The 18,932-nt window shown below is 42.6% G+C and overlaps 2 protein-coding genes and 1 pseudogene across 4 annotated transcripts in view; 1 reads left to right on the top strand and 2 right to left on the bottom strand.

Moving 5' to 3' along the window:
* Position 1: 1 nt before the first annotated feature.
* xgb (x globin) lies at positions 2-7,840 on the bottom strand. Its single transcript, XM_030718786.1, has 6 exons — positions 7,789-7,840; positions 7,537-7,701; positions 4,771-4,878; positions 1,923-2,043; positions 1,573-1,653; positions 2-281 (listed from the first exon to the last, which is right to left on the bottom strand). Exons 2-6 carry the CDS (start codon positions 7,698-7,700, stop codon positions 162-164), a joined length of 594 nt encoding a protein of 197 aa, XP_030574646.1. The 5' UTR covers position 7,701; positions 7,789-7,840; the 3' UTR covers positions 2-161.
* Positions 7,841-10,595: 2,755 nt separating this feature from the next.
* On the top strand, positions 10,596-11,553 carry LOC115773103 (transcription initiation factor IIB pseudogene; annotated as a pseudogene).
* Positions 11,554-14,103: 2,550 nt separating this feature from the next.
* The window catches only part of LOC115772341 (pleckstrin homology domain-containing family G member 3-like), a 30,451-nt gene continuing 25,622 nt past the window's right edge, over positions 14,104-18,932 (bottom strand). For 2 of the 3 annotated variants that reach the window (XM_030718529.1, XM_030718530.1), the window contains exons 17-19: positions 18,306-18,422; positions 15,860-17,330; positions 14,104-15,749 (exon numbers count right to left, since the gene is read on the bottom strand). In XM_030718529.1, coding sequence (XP_030574389.1) covers positions 15,097-15,749; positions 15,860-17,330; positions 18,306-18,422 — 2,241 coding nt within the window. In that variant the 3' untranslated portion in view covers positions 14,104-15,096. The remainder of the gene's footprint in view (positions 15,750-15,859; positions 17,331-18,305; positions 18,423-18,932) is intronic. The other variant, XM_030718531.1, reaches the window with a different exon arrangement.

Below are 18,932 nucleotides of genomic sequence, written 5' to 3'. Positions count from 1 at the left end.
TTTCTAAAGAGTCGCTGCTTGTTTTTTGTCTGTTAATGTTCTAAACAATGACCAAACATGAGCAATATAGAAAACAAAGACAGGTAATAGGCTATTTACATACACACATTTCTGTGCTGTACTGATGATAACAGTCTGTTGGGGTTTAAAGAAGCGTCGTCTCATAGCGCGGTGTTTCTCTTGTCCGGCCTTTCTTTTGGGGAGAGTGCGAGCTGGCGTTGTCGGGCGCTCTCTTCCTGGTATCCCTGGTTCATGAGGTTGGTCACATACTGGAACATGGTCTGCAGAAACAAACACGTGCTCATACTTAAAATGTGAAGCTTTGGTCATGTGTGATATGAGCTTCCCACTCAGGAGGAAAAGCACAATATGTCCCCTTTATAACAAATTATCTTTTGTTGAATGTTTTTAGTGTTTTAGCAGTTGTCTACTGTGTGTAATTTGGTAGCATTCTAAGTTTGTGAAAAGTCTTGAGCCACCCCTCATTTCTTTATATTGTGCTGGGAAATAAGTGCAGTGATTTATTGAGATGTGCAAAATAAAAATGGAAATGCAGTATGTAAGGCAAAAACAGTTTGTGCCATTCTAATGAGCATGAAAGGCAATTCTTGGTATGACCGCCTTTGTTCTTCAACACAGTCTGAACTCTCTCAGGCAGTTTTCTTGTCATTTCTTTAAGTAGTCTTCTGGAAGAGTTCTCCAGGCTTCTTGAAGGACATTCAAAGCTGCATTTTGTTCTGTTCTCTGTCACGATGATCCCTCACTGCTTCAATAATGTTGAGGGTCCAGGCTCTGGGGAGGCTGATCCATGACTGCTAGTGGTCCATCCATCATAGGTCAGTATTAAGTGGCTTTTATTAAAAAAAAAGATTCCTTTGAAAATGATCAGGTACAAGGACTGGATTGAAAATGGAGTTTAAAAAATAGCCAGTGTCCAAAGAAAAGACCTTCAGAAAGTCTGGAGAACTATTACCCAAGATCACTTAAAAAATTCCTAGAAAGACTGTTTGCTTGACAGCAAAATATAAAGAAATAAGGGGTGGGTAAAGACTTTTACACGCTATTGTAATTCAGTTTAAAAAATAGTTTTTGTAAATGTATTACCGCAAGGACATTAAACTTTGTTGATGTGCAGCAAACCAGCTTTAGCCACTAGAGAGCAGGAGTGGCCAAAAATTAGGGGGTGGAACAAACGTGTGTGGATATTTTGTTTACAAGCTCTTAATTGCAAAAAGAAAGTGTGTCCTATATATATATATATATATATATAAATGGGGATCTTGGACTGATATAACTTGATGTGACAGAAGCATCATCCGCTTCCTCTGTACCCCCGTGCATGGTTCAGTGAGATGTAAATTTTACCATCAGTCAAACTTGTGCTGCGTTAGTCTCCATGTTGACATGTTACGTGGAGCATTAAAGAGTTGCGCACGACTGAAGTGAGCCAAACACAAACCAGCTTTGCTGCTGCGATGGTCGCACCCTTCAAGGTTATTTAACCAGAACTGGAGGCGAAAAAAGTTTGGGGACTCACAGGTCACACTGAGTGGACTGAATGACCTTCCTTACCTTCCACGCCTCCTCCAGCTCAGCGGTCCACCTCTCTTTCAGGATGGGCTGCACAGCACAGATGAATTCTGCTCCAACATACTGGAAAATAATAATGTGAGATGCTAATGCGCTCGTGGATTGTTATGTGATTATTTGCAGGAGCAGGTGCGTAAAGCATTTTGGCGGTTCGGGATGTGCGTCAGGTCATTCGGCTGCTGTGACTTTAGGGGTCTCGTTATATAATGGCTAATAAAGAGCTACACCATCAGCCGAAATTAAAAAAAAAATTATATGCACACCTCTCTAAACACAGCAGCACCACACAAACAGACAGCAGCTCAAAGCTGTTGGGATCATCGGGGCCTTACGCTGTAGTACTTAGGCGGGGCGTTGTAATGATAATGGCTTTTTCCCAGCTCCAGAGCCAGAGCCTCCAGTCTGTCCAGGTGCTCCAGTCTAGCCACACTTTTTTCAATAAAAGACATCACCCTGAAACAGATTGAAAAACACACTCAGCTTTATTGATCCACCAATTAGCAGGGAGCGACTATCAAGTGATACACACCCACTGTAGGTGACACTCTTGCGCGCTGAAAAGCTGCACAGTGCGTCTCACAGACTCAGATTAAACAACACTGATGTGCATCTATCAGTTTCTCCCAGTTAAGAGCAAACCAGCTCCTTGCAGAACACTTTATTCCCCCTGAAAACACGTTTTCTCGGCACAAAAGAACACAGGATCAATTTTCTTCGTTCTTGTTTTTCCTGTGCATGTTTGTCATCGCTGCAGAGTTTTGTGCATGTGATAGTTTCGAAGACGGAACAAAGGACGAGAGCAGAATTAGTTCCAGCGTCTCTCTGTCTCACAGCCAGCGTGGACATTTGTGCTCATCCCCACAAGTGCGGCTGAAGAGCAATTTTGGCTTTAGCGGTGAATTTAAGAGCAGCTGGTTCGGGCTTTTTGCCTGTCACGCTCCCCTCTGCACCTTCAGGTCCTCAGGCAGTAATTGGCTGCTTTGGCCTCATGTGTAGAAAAACACAGAGAGGCACGATGCACACTGGGAAACAGAGACAAGTGCCAGTGATAGATGTTATGAGCTCTTTCTGCTGTGGAGCAGAAAGCACAGAGGAGCCCTCTGATTACATGATCACATGGGATTTATTTTATAGTGTGTAATGTGTGCAACATGGTTTTAGTTTATTCTTATTAGTAAAGAAAAAAATACTATAAAAATGGTTGCACTGGGTGATGTGATTCTTTACTTCCAGAAACATGGACACTTATTTGAGTCTGCCCCCTCCCCACACACACACCGTCCTAAATACCCACTAGAGCAGAGGGTGCTTGTACCCTAGTGGATATTCCTCCCAGGGGGTACCTGGAAATTTTTTGGAGAGGCTATTTTTAAAAATATATGTAACATAGAAATGGTTTGTTTTTATGAGGTAAGCACCATTAGGTTAACAAATAGGCCTATTTGTTGCCACAATATCCAATAAACCAAAAGCTGAGAAACACATTGCTCAGAAAAACTGAAGGAATGCTTTTTAATCAGAGTCTAGGATCACATCAGTTAAGCTTCTGGGATACTGAGCTGGTCAGTTAAGCAAAACAGGTGATAGCTGGACCCTACAGAGGTTGCACAGGTAGTCCAACTCCTCAAGGATGACACATCAATACGTGCCATTGGCAGAAGGTTTGCTGTGTCTCCCAGCTCAGTCTCAAGAGCATGGAGGAGAGTCCGGGAGACAGGCAGTTACTCTAGGAGAGCTAGACAGGGCTGTAGAAAGTCCTTAATCAACAAGCAGAACTGGTATCTGCTCCTTTGTGGAAGGAGGAACAGGATGAGCACTGCCAGAGCCCTACAAAATGACCTCCAGCAGGACATTGGTGTCAATGTCTCTGACCAAACCAATCAGAATCAGGTTTCATGAGGGTGGCCTGAGGGCTCCACGGTGCTGGGCCGTGAATACAGGGCCCGGCACCGTGGAGCCTGACCGGCGTTTGCCATAGAATACCAGAACTGGCAGGTTCACCACTGGTGCCCTGTGCTTTTCACAGATGAGAGCAGGTTCATCCAGAACACATGTGACAGACGTGAAAGGGCCTTGAGAAGCCGTGGAGAACATTATGCTGCCTGTAACATCGTTCAGCATGACTGGTTTGGTGGTGGGTCAGTGATGTTCTGGGAAGCATATCCATGGAGAGATGTCCAGACCTCTGCAGGCTAGGCAACGGCACCCTGACTGCCATTAGGTATCGGGATGACCTATTGTCAGACCCTACGCTGGTGCAGTGGGTCCTGGGTTCCTCCTGGTGCATGAGAGTATGGCTGCATACTCTCCTGTGGTGAGAGTATGCAGGCAGTTCCTGGAAGTAATTGATACCATTGACTGTCCCCCATACTTGCCTGACCTAAATCCAATAGAACATCTCTGAGACATTATGTTTTGGTCCATCTGATGCTGCCAGGTTGCACCTCAGACTGTCCAGGAGCTCAGTAATGATAATGGTCCAGATCTGGAAACAGATCCCCCAGGATACCACTCGTTATCTCATTAAAAGCATGCCCTGCTGCTGTGACAGGCATGTTCACGAGCATCCATGGATTTTGTGACAACTGCAGATTTAAAAAGTTAGAAATTGTTAATTTATTTTATCATTTCTTTTTTTTTTTTTTTTTTTGGCATTTCCCCAGAAAAAAAATTACTTTCAAACATTAAATCAAAAGGAATCCCTGCCATTCACACAGTTATCAAATAATGGGAATTATGAAAGAGTGAAATAAAGAAAAGTTGCATGGCCTCAGCTCGATTGCACCATCTGTTGGCAGAAGATGACTAATGCTAACAATGGTCCTAAGAAAGCTAAAAAAGAATCTTGTTCTAGCAGAAGGCCTCTTCCTGTTAAAAGACATTTCTTCCTCCCCACAATCACCAAGCGAGGATTATTGAGATTCTCTTATATTTTTTAGGGTCTCCACCCTACAATATAAAATTAATTGAAAGAATTGTGGTTATAAACTGGCAATCAATAAAATTAAAACTGAAATGTAGATATGAAAATGTTTTTCTCTTTGGTGTGCCTTGGGAACAATAAGGGGTGCTATTTATCAGTGTGCATGTCTAATGTGCAGCATGCAGTACTATGCTGTTTGTTCAGTGCTGTTTAATCCTGATGTATGGACGTGTTGGGATGTAGAGTCGGTGACTGACCGCAGGCCGTGTGCCCTGAGTTCTCGGCTGGTCCGCAACCTCTCCAGGTCCTCCACATCTCGGAAGAGGAAAAAGACGTCCTTGCATTCAGGATGGGTCTCAAACAACCTGTTCACCATGACAACAACAAGTACAAGCAGCCATCCGTGAGCCTCTCAGAGCCACTCATGTATCAGCCTGTCACATTCATTCCCACACCAAAACAAACCTCTCCCCTGGAGTTAAGATGATACAACCCCAAGAGTTTTAGCATGGACAGTCACACATTTATTATCCCGTATCCGCAGTGCTGATTTCAGCTCATCAGCAATGCAATTAGAGGATTTTCTCTCACCCTTGAGTTATTCTCTTCACCAGACACTTTGAATAGAGATCTGATTGTGCCTTTCGGATCTTACTCTTGTGCTGCTTATATTCAGTGCCTTTCCGGTTTTCACAACCAACATCTGCAATCAGTAACAGGCCATGAGGGTCATGACTTTATTAGCCTGTCAATCCAAACACTCATTTCCACCCGTGGCTTCAGCGAGCCACCCTCTCAGCTTTGGGACGGAGCCTCAATTAAATGAGCCGCTGCTTCTGCTAGAGTCTTTGTCTTCTGGTTTAACGCACTCAGTTTCTTTAACCAGATATGTTTAAGCGTGGTACCAAGCAATCAGAGATATTTTCAGTCTCCAGTTGAGGTAGCTGTGATTAGTCATGCTACCAGAGTACACAGCCGCCTCCCGTGGATGTGAGTCCTATTGTGCTCATGCTGAGATCCAAGGCTTATGGTAATTCTGTGTTTTCAGCGCCGTGGAAGAAAAAGGACTGTGACGTAACAGGATAGGAGAGACATCCCATTTCTAGCGATATGAAATATGAGGTACTAATAAATTAAAAACTACCTGTTTATTGTGGCTGACACCAGTGCAAGCTCACAAAATGTGGGTTAAGGGGAAGTTTCTTTTTCAAGCACAACTCCAATGTGCCCTTATTATCTCTACCCTGAAGAAGACACTGTTCAGAGCGTGTTTAAGTGGCCTCCCTATTCCACAGTCGTGCTTCGCATTATCAGAAGTAATTATGAGCTGATTCTATTCTCAGAACTACAATTCTTAATTATTTGGTAATAACGTAAAGAGCACTGCATATTGTGAATATTTAATAATGCTACACAGACAACTTGGACATGTGTGGTGCCGATTTCAAACTCTGAGAACTGGATTAATGGAAAAAAAACAGCATGTAAAATGATGGTGGGTGTGGTGGGTTTATTGTTTTGTTTGTTTCTCCCACATGGCATTTTGAAAGGGAGAAATCTCCAGTGCAGCAGATTTGTATATGCTTTTAAGTGCCCTGGATAACACGTTTCTGTTAAACCCAATCTTACTATCATGCCTCCCTCTGCGTAACTCGGTTTGTCTTCAGTCTGTATCATTTGACTGATGAAGTAACTTTTAATGAAACTACATAAACTTGAAGGAATAATGATACAATATTTGCAGTGTTACTTTTTTTTGTTTTTTTTGTGTGTGTGTGTGTGCCCATATGAATCAATAACAAAGTTCATCTGGCTGCTCACCAGCTTCACTGATGAAATGAAAAAGGGGAAACTGAAGCTCTTATTTCACAACTGTCAACACACCAGCGACACATAGACAGCCTGTTATTTTCTGCCATTGTGGACACGGAGTGTGCATGCAAGCGTGCATAACATATGCAGACAATCTAACATTCTAAATGGCTCAAGTGGAATTTTAATTGCCATTGCACAGAGGTTATATTCATTTCTGCATTATTCACAGCTAGTCCACTTTTGGTATACCTTATTTTGAGTAAATTTGACACACAAAACTTCCCTCTCTGAGGAGTGAGGTGAAAATCCCATTTGCTGCTTTACTGTAACTATTACTGTTCAATCAGGAGATCCAGGTCCAATGACATTTAGACCCTGGGGTGTCCCTGGCCCACAAGAGGCCTGTGTATTTCCAGGCCAACACCTAAGGTCACAATCCCTTTAATTCACTCCAGGCACCTTTCACTGGGCTTCTAGCCACATATAGTCTCTTCACAGTAGAGACTGGACCTCTTCATCACCATATTCTCTCATTTGTCTCATTTCCCTACGAAGTACCAAAGGGCTAAAAATGTTTTCCCGGACGCTGGTTACCATCCTAACTGCCAAAATGGATTTTCCTGATGGCTAATGGGTTTAATTGTATAGTACTTTGGAAGACCCGGAGCTCTGGTGTTATTATTATGTGATGACACAGGATGTGATATGGAGTGATAAGAACGGAGGGAGGAGTGATGTTTTCCAAGCTTCCAGGGTCAGAAGACAGAGCAGGGGGGGGGTGTGATGGAGGTAGGATTCAGGCAGGTCATCATCACAGTGGATCCCCAAGATACTTCACAGACCTCTTTGTTTCCTTAAGCTCTCTGATCATATGATCAGATTGCACTTAATAGGCGTCATTTTACTTCTCTATTATTTCTTTAATTATCTGCATAACAAGCAAATATTAAAGCTAAGCTGCTGCTTAAAACTGAGCTTTGTTTTATTTATTTCTGTGGAGCCCAAATGTGTCTTAATCAAACCCCCAAACTCTGCCCTGAATACAGTGGATTAAAGGCGACTCAATGTGACTTGACAAAACTTGAGAATTTATTATCATAACATCCTCAAATCCGACACCATCTACCATCCTTACAGTCAGCTCACTAAGAGTATTTTTCTTCTACTCTGAATCGTCTGAAACGCACCAAACAGCAGGAAAATCTTACCTGACGAACATAATAATCCCAGCTTTGGCTATATCGTCCTGGATAACTTTCCACGACTCCTTAATCATCTGAACCTGATCCTCGCTGGGATACGCAGCAGCATCTTCTGTAGTCCTCTCTGCAAACTCTGATTTCGCTGCGAGACCTGATATTGCGCAGCCCATTCTTCACGTAAAAGAAGAAAAAAAGATTATGTTTTTATTTTGTTTTTTCTAATGCCAATCTAGTAAGTCAAAAACGACAGTTAAATACTTTGGCGTCAGAAGGAATCTGCTGGTGGCGGCATCTGGTTTCAGCGCGCGTCTGGAGCTGCGCTCCTCCGCCTCAACTCGGTAAACAGACAGGATGCGCGCTCTGGTTGGTTCAAAATAAATAAATAAAACCCTCCGTGACGCGTACATATTACAAGGTGAAGCGCCGTTATGTTGGGGGGACTCTCCTGTAGATGTCCGGTGAAAGTCGATGCATTTATCGCTGACTTGATGCAACTTTTTAAGGCGAACGTTATTCAGTTTAAAGCGGGGCGGCGCTGAGGCTGCATTATGGTCTGCTACCAGCAGCTCCACCCTGATCTCAGTCTGAAACATATTTAGATTTAACCACTGAAGTCTGTCAATTGTCCGATTTTTATTTGAACACTTGTGTTTTACTGCCTCCGTGCTCTACATGTAAAAGTGATGGTGAATTAACCTGAAGCTCCCCTTGTTTCCTCATCTTATTGGAGTGACCCTCCCATTTGCACATATGATGGCGACAGGAAATTAACACCCGGTTTCGAACCGCGGTGAAATTAGTTTCAAGTTGGATATTGGATATTCAAGCTCCGCAGAGTTAGCGGCATCTAGCTCGCAGTTGATCCGATTCAGGGACTCAGATTTCGGCCAGCCGCTCTCTGCCGCTCCCTGTTCTCACGCGCGGAGGTTCTAATTTTCCGAACCAAACACTCTTGAGAAACAAAAATAAAGAAATAACTTATCTTGTGACCACCTGTGACGAAACTAATATCAAATCATGCCAATAAATTACATCGGTAAGGTACACAAATTTTGATCCCATTTTAAGCCTTTTTATATTTTTTAGGATTTTTTATAGCCAAAAACTGTGATTTTTCCTCAATAGCTTCCAGGTCATGTGACCCACGGACTCAAAATCTGTGTGAAATTATTCTGCTACACTAGACAGATGAGGCACACTTATTTTCTTTCCATTTTAAGCCTTTTTACATTTTTTAGAATTTTTTTTATGTTAAAAAAATGGATTTTTCTTCAATAGCTTCCAGGTCATGTGACCCACTGACTCAAACTCTGTGTGACATTATTCTGCTACACTAGACAGATGAGGCACACTCATTTTATTTCCATTTTAAGCCTTTTTATATTTTTTCGCAATTTTTTATGTGAAAAAATCTGATTTTTCTTCAATAGCTTCCAGGCCATGTGTTCCACAAACTCAAAATCCATGTGAAATTATTCTGATACACTAGGCAGATGAGGCACAGCCTTAATGCTATTGAAAGGAAGTACAGTTTTATTTTCTACATATAATTTTAAATTCTCTCTTTTGAACTACATTGAACAGGGTAGAAAGATTTTTTCATTAGGTGCACAACAGACATTTCCAGCTGCCTCTCTTTGCCTTTTCATATTGTTTGCTCTTGATGTCTAGGCACAGGGCATGGAACCATTTGTCACAACTGTCGCACTGGATCTGTTAAAATATAACAGAAAACGTATATGTTTAGTGGTATAGTAATACAGTAAATACTCCTCTCCTGTCACATAGTAGGGTGTTTACTTGCTTGGCATATGTTATTTACAACTTTATCAGTACCTAGAGTTACAGCATGCTTCAGATTTTCACATTGACAACTCATACTCTCACCCAGTCTGTCATTTGAGGTCCCGAAACTGGGGGCTTGTAGGCCGCACACATTGCACAGCAACTCTGGTCATCGAACACTGTAACCAAATGTTATGATGAATTATATTATGAAGTGTATGTATGTATATACAAACACACACACACACACACACACACACACACACACACACACACACACACACACACACACACACACACACACACACACACACACACACACAGCTCAAAAAAATAAAGGGAACACTCAAATAACACATCCTAGATCTGAATGAATGAAATATTCTCATTGAACACTTTGTTCTGTACAAAGTTGAATGTGCTGACAACAAAATCACACAAAAATCATCAATGGAATCAAATTTATTAACCAATGGAGGCCTGGATTTGGAGTCACACACAAAATTAAAGTGGAAAAACACACTACAGGCTGATCCAACTTTGATGTAATGTCCTTAAAACAAGTCAAAATGAGGCTCAGTATTGTGTGTGGCCTCCATGTGTCTGTATGACCTTCCTACAACACCTGGGCATGCTCCTGATGAGGTGGCGGATGGTCTCCTGAGGGATCTCCTCCCAGACCTGGACTAAAGCATCCGCCAACTCCTGGACAGTCTGTGGTGCATGGATGGTGGATGGAGCGAGACATGATGTCCCAGATGTGCTCGGTCGGATTCAGGTCTGGGGAATGGGTGGGACAGTCCATAGCTTCAATGCCTTCATCTTGCAGGAACTGCTGACACACTCCAGCCACATGAGGTCTAGCATTGTCCTGCATTAGGAGGAACCCAGGGCCAACCGCACCAGCATATGGTCTCACAAGGGGTCTGAGGATCTCATCTTTGTACCTAATGGCAGTCATGCTACCTCTGGTGAGCACATTTAGGGCTGTGCGGCCCTCCAAAGAAATGCCACCCCACACCATTACTGACCCACTGCCAAACTGGTCATGCTGAAGGATGTTGCAGGCAGTAGATCGCTCTCCACGGTGTCTCCAGACTGTGGATGGTATGAGGGCTTGACGTCCACAGCACAGGACCCTCATCCTACTGAAGACTGAAGACTACTGAAAAGCACAGAGTATAACAGAAATGTTAATCCACTGACTCATCATAATTTATCATCTTTCCCAGGTCATTCTAAAACAACCGACTGGATTTGGGGGCAGAGTGAGGAGTGACATGGCGTCTACAAGCTGCAGAAATGCTGCAAAGAGGCTGGGCAGAGTTCACTGTCCCTACCACCCTGATGCCTACCTGGTGGAGGACTACGCAGCAGGGGACTTGATCTGCACTGAATGCGGCCTTGTTGTAGTTGACCGATGTATTGATGTAGCTGCTGAGTGGAGGATGTTTTCCAGTGAGGAAGACCTCAAAGACCCATCAAAAGTGGGAGACGCCCAGAACCTGCTACTCAATGGAGGAGACTTAACCACCATGATCAGCAAGGGAACAGGAGCTGCCAGCTTTGATGAATTTGGAAACCCAAAGTACCAAAACAGGCAAACCATGAGCAGCTCCGACCAGTCCATGCGCAACGCCTTCGAAGCGATTAGCACCATGGCGGATCGCATCCACCTGCTGGGGATCATTGTAGACAGAGCAAACCGCTTAGTCAAGTGGGTTTATGAACAGAAGTTCCTGAATGGCCGAGTCAATGCCATCGCGTCAGCCTGTCTCTGCATCGCCTGCAGAGAAGAGGGTGAACCGCGAACCTTGAAAGAGATCTGCGCTGTGTCCGAACTCTCAATGAAAGAAATTGGTAGGTGCATCAAGTTGATCCTGAAGAGACTACAGATCAGTCTGGACCCCATCAATGCAGAAGACTTGACGCCCCGCTTCTCCTCCAACCTCGGCTTGCCTAAACAGGTGCAAAAAGCGGCCACCTTCATCACCAGGAAGGCTAAGGAGCTCAACCTTGTGCCTCACAGGTGCCCCCGTATTGGTAGCTGCAGCTGCCATCTACATGGCTTCCCAGGCTTCTGCAGAGAAGAAGACTCAGAAAGAAATTGGAGACATGGTCGGTGTTGCAGACGTCAAGATCAGAGAGTGTTATTGAGTCATCTATCCACGGGCTGCAGAGCTTTTCCCTCCAGACTTCAAATTTGACAAACCTGTTCATAAACTGCTCCAGCTGTGAAGAATACTCCACCTATACAGCACCAAATTTTTCTGCTGTACTTAAATTTTTTTTCATATGTGTTGGATTTGGAAGATTTCTGGAGGACCTCCTGCTTCACCCCTGGTTCAGATGAACCATCACGCACACGCAACAAAATGTTTTTGACAGAAAAAGATTGATGCTATTTAATTGGACTATTCTAAATTTCACTCAAATTGCCCAGTAGCAGTGAAAAGTTGAAACTTTTGACTGGTACTTTACATCAATCTTTATTTTCTGTCCTGGAACTCCTGTAACCCCCCAGCCGTCCAGGGAAAGGGGGATCTCTCTTTGAATTGCCTTTCCCGAGGTTTCTTCCTATCAGTTAGGGGAGTTTTTCCTCGTCTTCAGAGAGAGCTTGGGTTGGTCAGGAGTTCCATCAAGTTATTCTACTGATTTATTAGTGTTATTTGATTATTAATAACCAAATGTTCAATCTGGCTATTAGTAATCAAATAACAAATAAACAGTAGAAATCAGAATACTTGTAATAAACTTAAATAAAAAATAAAATTTATTGACTTCATTTGAGATCAACCAACAATCAAAACAATAATATTCACATCATTCTTGATGTGATTTGGGGCTAAATAAATAAAATTGAATTGGATAGCAATCAAAAAACAAAGACTAAGAAATTAGATGTAAAAGATTTTAAATTCAAACATTAATAAAGCAATTGGGCAAACAAAACAAAATTTCTTGTCCTGCCTTGTTTTTTTTTTAATGTCCTGTGATTAGCGTTGCATTTCCTGTTTGGGTGAAACAGCTGAATTATTTGCAGCAGCTGTTCTTCGAGGGGCAGTGCTGTTTACTCACTGTCAGAGGCTGTAAGAAGATCATTTGTAACCTTCACTAATGCTGTTTCTGTACTGTGATGAATTCTGAAACCTGACTGAAACTCTTCAAACAAAGCATTCCTCTGCTGTTGATCAGTTTCAAGGATTTGTGAGAGAGGAGGTTGAAGATTGGCCTATTATTAGCTAACACAGCTGGGTCAAGTGATGACTTTTTAAGTAATGCTCTAATTACTGCCACCTTAAAATCCTGCGGTACATAGCCAATAGACATGTTGATGGTTTGGAGGAAGTAACTACTGAAGTTAACTCAGAAAGATCAATTGGAGAGAGAGTTTAAATAAATACCAGCAGTGCTGAAAGCAGCCAAACAAGATGTGTGGTTGAGATGGTTATGAATATTTTTTTCTCTAATGGTTAAACTTTTATTGTGAAGAAATTCACAAAGTCACTAGAAAAAAGCATTTCCTGCAGAAAATGCAATGTGAATGCTGAATGCTATTGTTGGTTCAAGTGGATAAACTGCAACCACTTTATGCACAGTTTGTTTAGTTAAGTGGTTCCCAACACTCTGAAATATTCAATCTTTTTTTTTTTTTAATCTCTGGGCTTTTAATGAAATCATGTAAAATGTTTAGAGGTGAAATCTCTCTGTGGTAGAAGTGCAGGAAAAGGGTCATCCAGTCTTTAAGTGAATATACACTATATTACCAAAAGTATTCACTCATCCATCTTAATCCCTGAATTCAGGTGTTCCAGTCACTTCCATGGCCACAGGTGTATAAACCAAGCACCCAGGCATACAGACTGATCCTACATTTGAGAAAGAATGGGTCGCTCTCAGGAGCTCAGTGAATTCCAGCGTGGTACAGTGCAACAAGTCCAGTCGTTAAATTCCCTCACTACTAAATATTCCACAGCCATTGGGAATGACAGTGTCTGACAGTGGTTGGACACATGAAATGACAGAGTGGGATCAGTGGATACTGAGGGGCATAGTGTGCAGAGGTCACCAAATTTCTGCAGTCAGTCACTACAGACCTCCAAACTTCATGTGGCCTTTAGATTATCTCAAGAAGAGCACACAGAGAGCTTCATGGAATGGGTTTCCATGGCCGAGCAGCTGCATCCAAGCCTTAGATCGCCAAGCACAATGCAGAGTGCTTGGCAATCAAAGTGGGAGGGTCTAGCCTGCCATATAAAACGCACTACATATGTCCAGCGCTGTCAGTGCATCGGAAGTTGTAAATGGACCACTACGTGGATCAAATATGATTGAGTAAATCTGATCATACCCATAATTTGTGTGCCCATAAAATATGGAAATTTTAAAATCCCCTTAGTGTTTCATAGTAAATATCAATTGCATTTATCCAGTGTGTAAATTGCTTAAAGTGGAATTTTATTTTTTGTTAAAATGAGACAGAGAAGTGTTTAATTCAGAAACGCATAGAAATGGGAAGTGAAACCTTTGGGGTTGAACCAGTGTCTCCACCGTTGTAATGATTGTTACATTTAGCTTCTGGACCACGAAGCCGATCCCTTAATTGCTTTGACCTCTCACCTGTGCGTTTTCACAACGGCCTCGAGTCCCTCTCGGCCAATCAGAGGTTCCCACCGGAGATCCAGGTTGCACCAAGTTTTGCTGTTTGGGGTGGAAATTAATATTTGCCAATCAGGAGACATGTGTTCAGTTAAATTTAATATATTTAAAATCATGGTATCATGGTAAAGCTAGGAATAAGGGAAATTCCTAAAGCTCTTAAAATAAAAACAAAACAAAAAAACTCAGCTATTGCATTTTTATCATGTTTTGCCTTCATTAGGACAGCTGCTGCTTCTGGTCTCTCCTCATTTTGGAATAGAGCATTTTCTCTCACACATGCTACACAACAATAAACCCTCTCCACTCACCTTTAATTCTGTTTTATTTGATGTAAAGAGAAGTCTGTCTTTGAAGTTCTACATTTATCGAACCACTGTACAAATGGACCTGCAGTAATGCCAATTTACCAATAACTGACAAGACATTTGTTTTATTCAAAACATGGGAAACTGCAAGTATGAAAATGCCCTTTCTGAAATGGAAAAGTAAAAAGGGGTCGCTCTAGGAAAAGTATTTACAAGAGGCCAATATTTCCCAAATATACAGTTTCATAAATAATGTTCAAGAAAATACACAACTTGTTGAGAAAAATAAAGCTCCAGTGACATTTCACACGTTATAGAAGCAGCTACAGTAAATGAGGATCAAATGATTGCTGAGACCACTTGCATTAAAAACAAAAGGCAGCCATCTTTGGTATGTGGACAGAGCCTGTGCTACAGTAACAGCAGAGCTGACATCAGTTAGAGCTTAGCTCCTTTTTGCTTTCCCCTGAAACTCTGACATTTTACATGGTTAATGAAATAGTGCTGTACTGACTGGAGCAAGGACCACAACAGTAGGTGGGAACCAAATACATGGATACCAGTTTTCCCATTTGATACTGGGGATTATATACATGTATTTACACAGACATTGTGCAGACATTTACCCAGTGTGTAAATATTGTAATCCATATTTTATAAGACGATGGCCCTAACAATAATAATGTCTCTGATGTTACAGTGTGCTACTGAAAACACTGCACAGTCAAAAAGTTGCATTCTTTTAAGGGAATAAACATGAAAAATGGGTGCTGACAAGTATGAGATATTAAAAATATGCACATATTTCCCATGTTTACGAGCTTGTGCTCAAGCTCTGGAACTTCTCACGTAAGCTTTTCACAAGATTACTCTCTGAGGTCTTCCCTGAACTCAGGAGATCAGACTTTGCTCCACTGTCTATGCCCTCTGGAGAGAGGCTGTCCCCTTCTTGCACTTGGCTGACTGTAAGGCAGGTCCTGACAGGTTCCTGAAGATTCTGTACTTCATGAAGGGGTAAAGACCCAAGCATATGGTCCAAGGATTTCCACCTGCACAGCAGGGGAAAGAGTCGAGACCGCGTCTGGTGTGGGGGCCAGTCTTCTACCATGGGACGTTTTTCTCTGCATGCTGTTTCGGACCGCTTTCTAAGTCTTTCAGAGTCTGTCAGAGTCCTGTGAAGATCTGAGGAGCTACTGTGCTTATGTGCACAACCATTACACCTGTCCATCCCATTTGGAAATGTGCAGTTATGGGCTATTTTTGAGGAGTGGGAGGCATCTGAGTATTTGGAGCGCAGCTCCTGAACATCAGGCCAGTGGAAGGTCTCCATCTGTGGGCTCTGCGGGCAGGTAACTGTGCCCTGGGAGCTGGCTCCAGAGCTGGGAGTCTGGACTGAACTTGGAGAATGCACTTCAGGGATAACTGCTTGACTGCAAGAATTCATGGACAATCTTAGATTGGGTTTTCCTGCATACAAACAAAAAACAAGATAAAGAATTTTTTTTAGGTCTTTTCAAACAAGTCAAAGTGGTAGGGCACTGCAAAAGAAAGAGAGCAATCATTTGCACCCTATTTACCCCTTTTTCTAAGCTGCATCTTCTCCTCGTGGACAGCAGGCATGTTCCTGAAGCCTTCCTGGTCTGCTGTTTCTCGGTTCCTCTGCCAGACTATGGGTCTGTTATTTTTAATGCGTTGGCTGTACTGACGAGCCAGCTGGAACACCTTGTTCTTCACCTTTCCCATATCTTGAAGGATCTGGTCCTCGTCCATGCTTGTTTGGAAGCTAATGATCTTAGGTAGCTGGCTTTGGTTGACTTTACCAGTCTCTTGAAACACTGGGGTCTTACATGTCTCTGAGACCTGACCAGATCCTCCTTCCACTGCTGGGCAAGTTGGGGTAGGTGATGATATGGAGATGCTACTGGAGGCAGTGCTTATTTCAGACTCTTCTAAAATCTGAGGTGGTCGTTTACTGGTTTTAGCATCTGAAGTATCTGAACTGATGTCCTGTGTCACTTCTAACAGTGACTTACCAACTTTCTCCTCTGTATCCTGCTGGACTTCCTGGCTGTCTCCCTCATTTTCCATGTCTTGCCAAACCTTGACCATTTCTGATGAAGGTCTGAATTCCTCTTCTGTGCTAGAAGTATCTGTGACGCTGTTAGATCTTGCCTGGGCTTCGACTGATCTCTGTGGTAGACAAATTTTGGCATTTCGACTCTTTTCTAATCCAGGAAGGTCAAACACAGACCAAGATGTAGGCCTCTTCTGAGATAAACCTTTCCTAAGCGCTGGGACAGCCTTCTCCTGAGGAGCAGGATTATCATTAAGCTGTCGACTCAAGTGCCTGACCAGACCTGCTGGAATATAAGACAGACTCTCCCTGCGTTTGATGCTGAAGTTAGCATCTTGGTGCTCGGCGTGCTCGTAGTATTGTCTAATTTTGTGGATGAGGAGGCGATCTTGTTTGGAAAGCGTAGACCTGCGTTCCTCTTCAGTGAGGGTGTTCCGCGCAAGTTCATGCACAGGAACTGATTGATTAGCCTCTGAGCAAGTTTGCAGCTCTGGTGAAGAGCTGAGCAGCATTTGGGTCTGTTTCTTTAAGTCCATGCAAGCTGAAGGGCCGTGGAAGGCATCATCATCATCTACTAACTCCGACGGGCATATAAGGGAACCCACGTCCTCTGAAACCATACTGCTCCGTCTGGATAGGCTGCTTATGAAGTGCCCAGCTATCACACTCGCCTGGTCCAGCACAGAGGAAGGTAGGATGCTTTTATTATCTGAAAGTACCTCTTCTTCCTCTTCTGAGAGCTCTCCATTTGTCAGTACACTCGCCTCCTCCACTTGAAGACCAGAGGAATCACTCTCTCCTTCTTCTTCCTCCTCTCCAGTTTCTCTAGATGTATCCTGAGGATCTGTGGTCTCAGCTTCTTGTTCCGAGGGGGTCGCAGGAGACTCAGGGCACTGGAAGTGATCCTCTTCCAGATGATTGCGCTCCTTTGCTTGAGGGAGACAGTCTCGATGGAACAGCTCCTGCACACTGACCTGAAACATGACACATTTTTATTTATTTATTTTTTTGCAGTAACACTTTCTAAGCGCAAGCAATCTCCAGTCCCCCATTAGCTTAATGGCCCTTTTCAAAGTAATCTTGATAGTTTAAGAGGGGTGACTCAAGACTTTTGCACAGTACTGTATTTCATCTTAATAAGCTCAATTGAGATTTATTACAGTTATCTGTTTCTCAGTGCAAAATCCAAGCGTACATAAAAACTGCAAAGACGCTGTGATGCCATTTGCAGTTCTTGGTAATGACTCTTTGCTGGATCATTTTCGTTACCCCTGGCGAGTTCACTATTGTATTGTTTGTGGCTCTACTACTGTTCATATTGCTGATGTCACCCCAGCCTGGCATTAATCGAAATTTATTTCCAGGTGCTGCCTGCTCTTTTGGAGTGTCTCCAATTGCAAGCAGTGCTGCTTGAAGCTGTGTGGTGCAGATAAGGTTAGGAAGAATAATAACATGCACTCGACTCAGCTGAAGAAGCGTTTCGCAGGTTACAAATTATGAGAATCAGGCAAGAACTGTAGCTGGCATCTAAATCGAATGTTGCCTCTCTCTCAGTGAGTGTGCTGACCACAGGACAACAGTAGGTGAGAAGAATTTTAACTTCCAGGACTACGTATGTTCAGCATGTATTAATATAACTCCAGGGATGATTCACATATGCCTTAGAGAAATGCTACGTTGATGGCAAATGGCAGCTATTAAATAGGAAACCTGCTTATTTGTGTAACGCATTATTGAATAAGCTTGCACACAGATAACAATAACAGAAATTAGGCCGAGAGTCACATTCAAAACATATAATGGCCAGAAAATAGGCTTAGCATGAAAATGAGGACAGACGGGAACTTTATAATAGAGCTAATACATGTCATATGTGGCCTCAGTGACATGTATGGAAATCAGGTTTAATAGATGTGCGTATAAACATTATACCAGGCTTTATTAAATACCTGCGAGCTGTGAGTTTCTTTCAGAGCATCGGCCTCATGTTTTTCCACCTGCCTGTAAGCTTCTGCGTCCTCTCTTGATGGAGTTTTGAGCTCAGCAGCATCTCTGTGCTGATCACCCTAAAAGGGTAAAACAAGGATTCAATCTTTTTTTTTTTTTATTCCAGTTCCTCCATGGAAAAATTTTTAAACATGTAGTCACATCATCCCATAAAAATCCACGATGAAATTAAAGCACTCCTTCCTACTGAAATGATGTGTATTCATTCATATTCAGGAACAATACTGCAGTAACAATTAACTTTAACAAAGGCTTTCTAATTATGAAAATTCAAAGGGGAAATATGATTAGAAAATATGATTATCAAAGAGCAAAGCTCTTGCTCATATAATGGTCATTTAATCAGATGGCTACATTAACCTTTGAAGTCAAACAGCATTTAACAGAGCACACTGAGTCACTGGTTCCAATGCAAATGCAAGCATGCAAGCAGTCTCATCATCATAAGCTTTAACATCCATCATGAAATCCAGCAGTCAAGACGAGGAAAATGACAGAACAGGAGTGCATGCACAGTGAGATGACACAAAGTCCAAATCAAAAACACACAAAGACATGCATAAGGTACG

Source organism: Archocentrus centrarchus, chromosome 22 (assembly GCF_007364275.1).
Source record: "Archocentrus centrarchus isolate MPI-CPG fArcCen1 chromosome 22, fArcCen1, whole genome shotgun sequence".
NCBI classification, from domain to species: domain Eukaryota; kingdom Metazoa; phylum Chordata; class Actinopteri; order Cichliformes; family Cichlidae; genus Archocentrus; species Archocentrus centrarchus.
The sequence above is the reverse complement of the archived record's forward strand: the minus strand, read 5'-3'. Positions and strand labels throughout refer to the sequence as shown.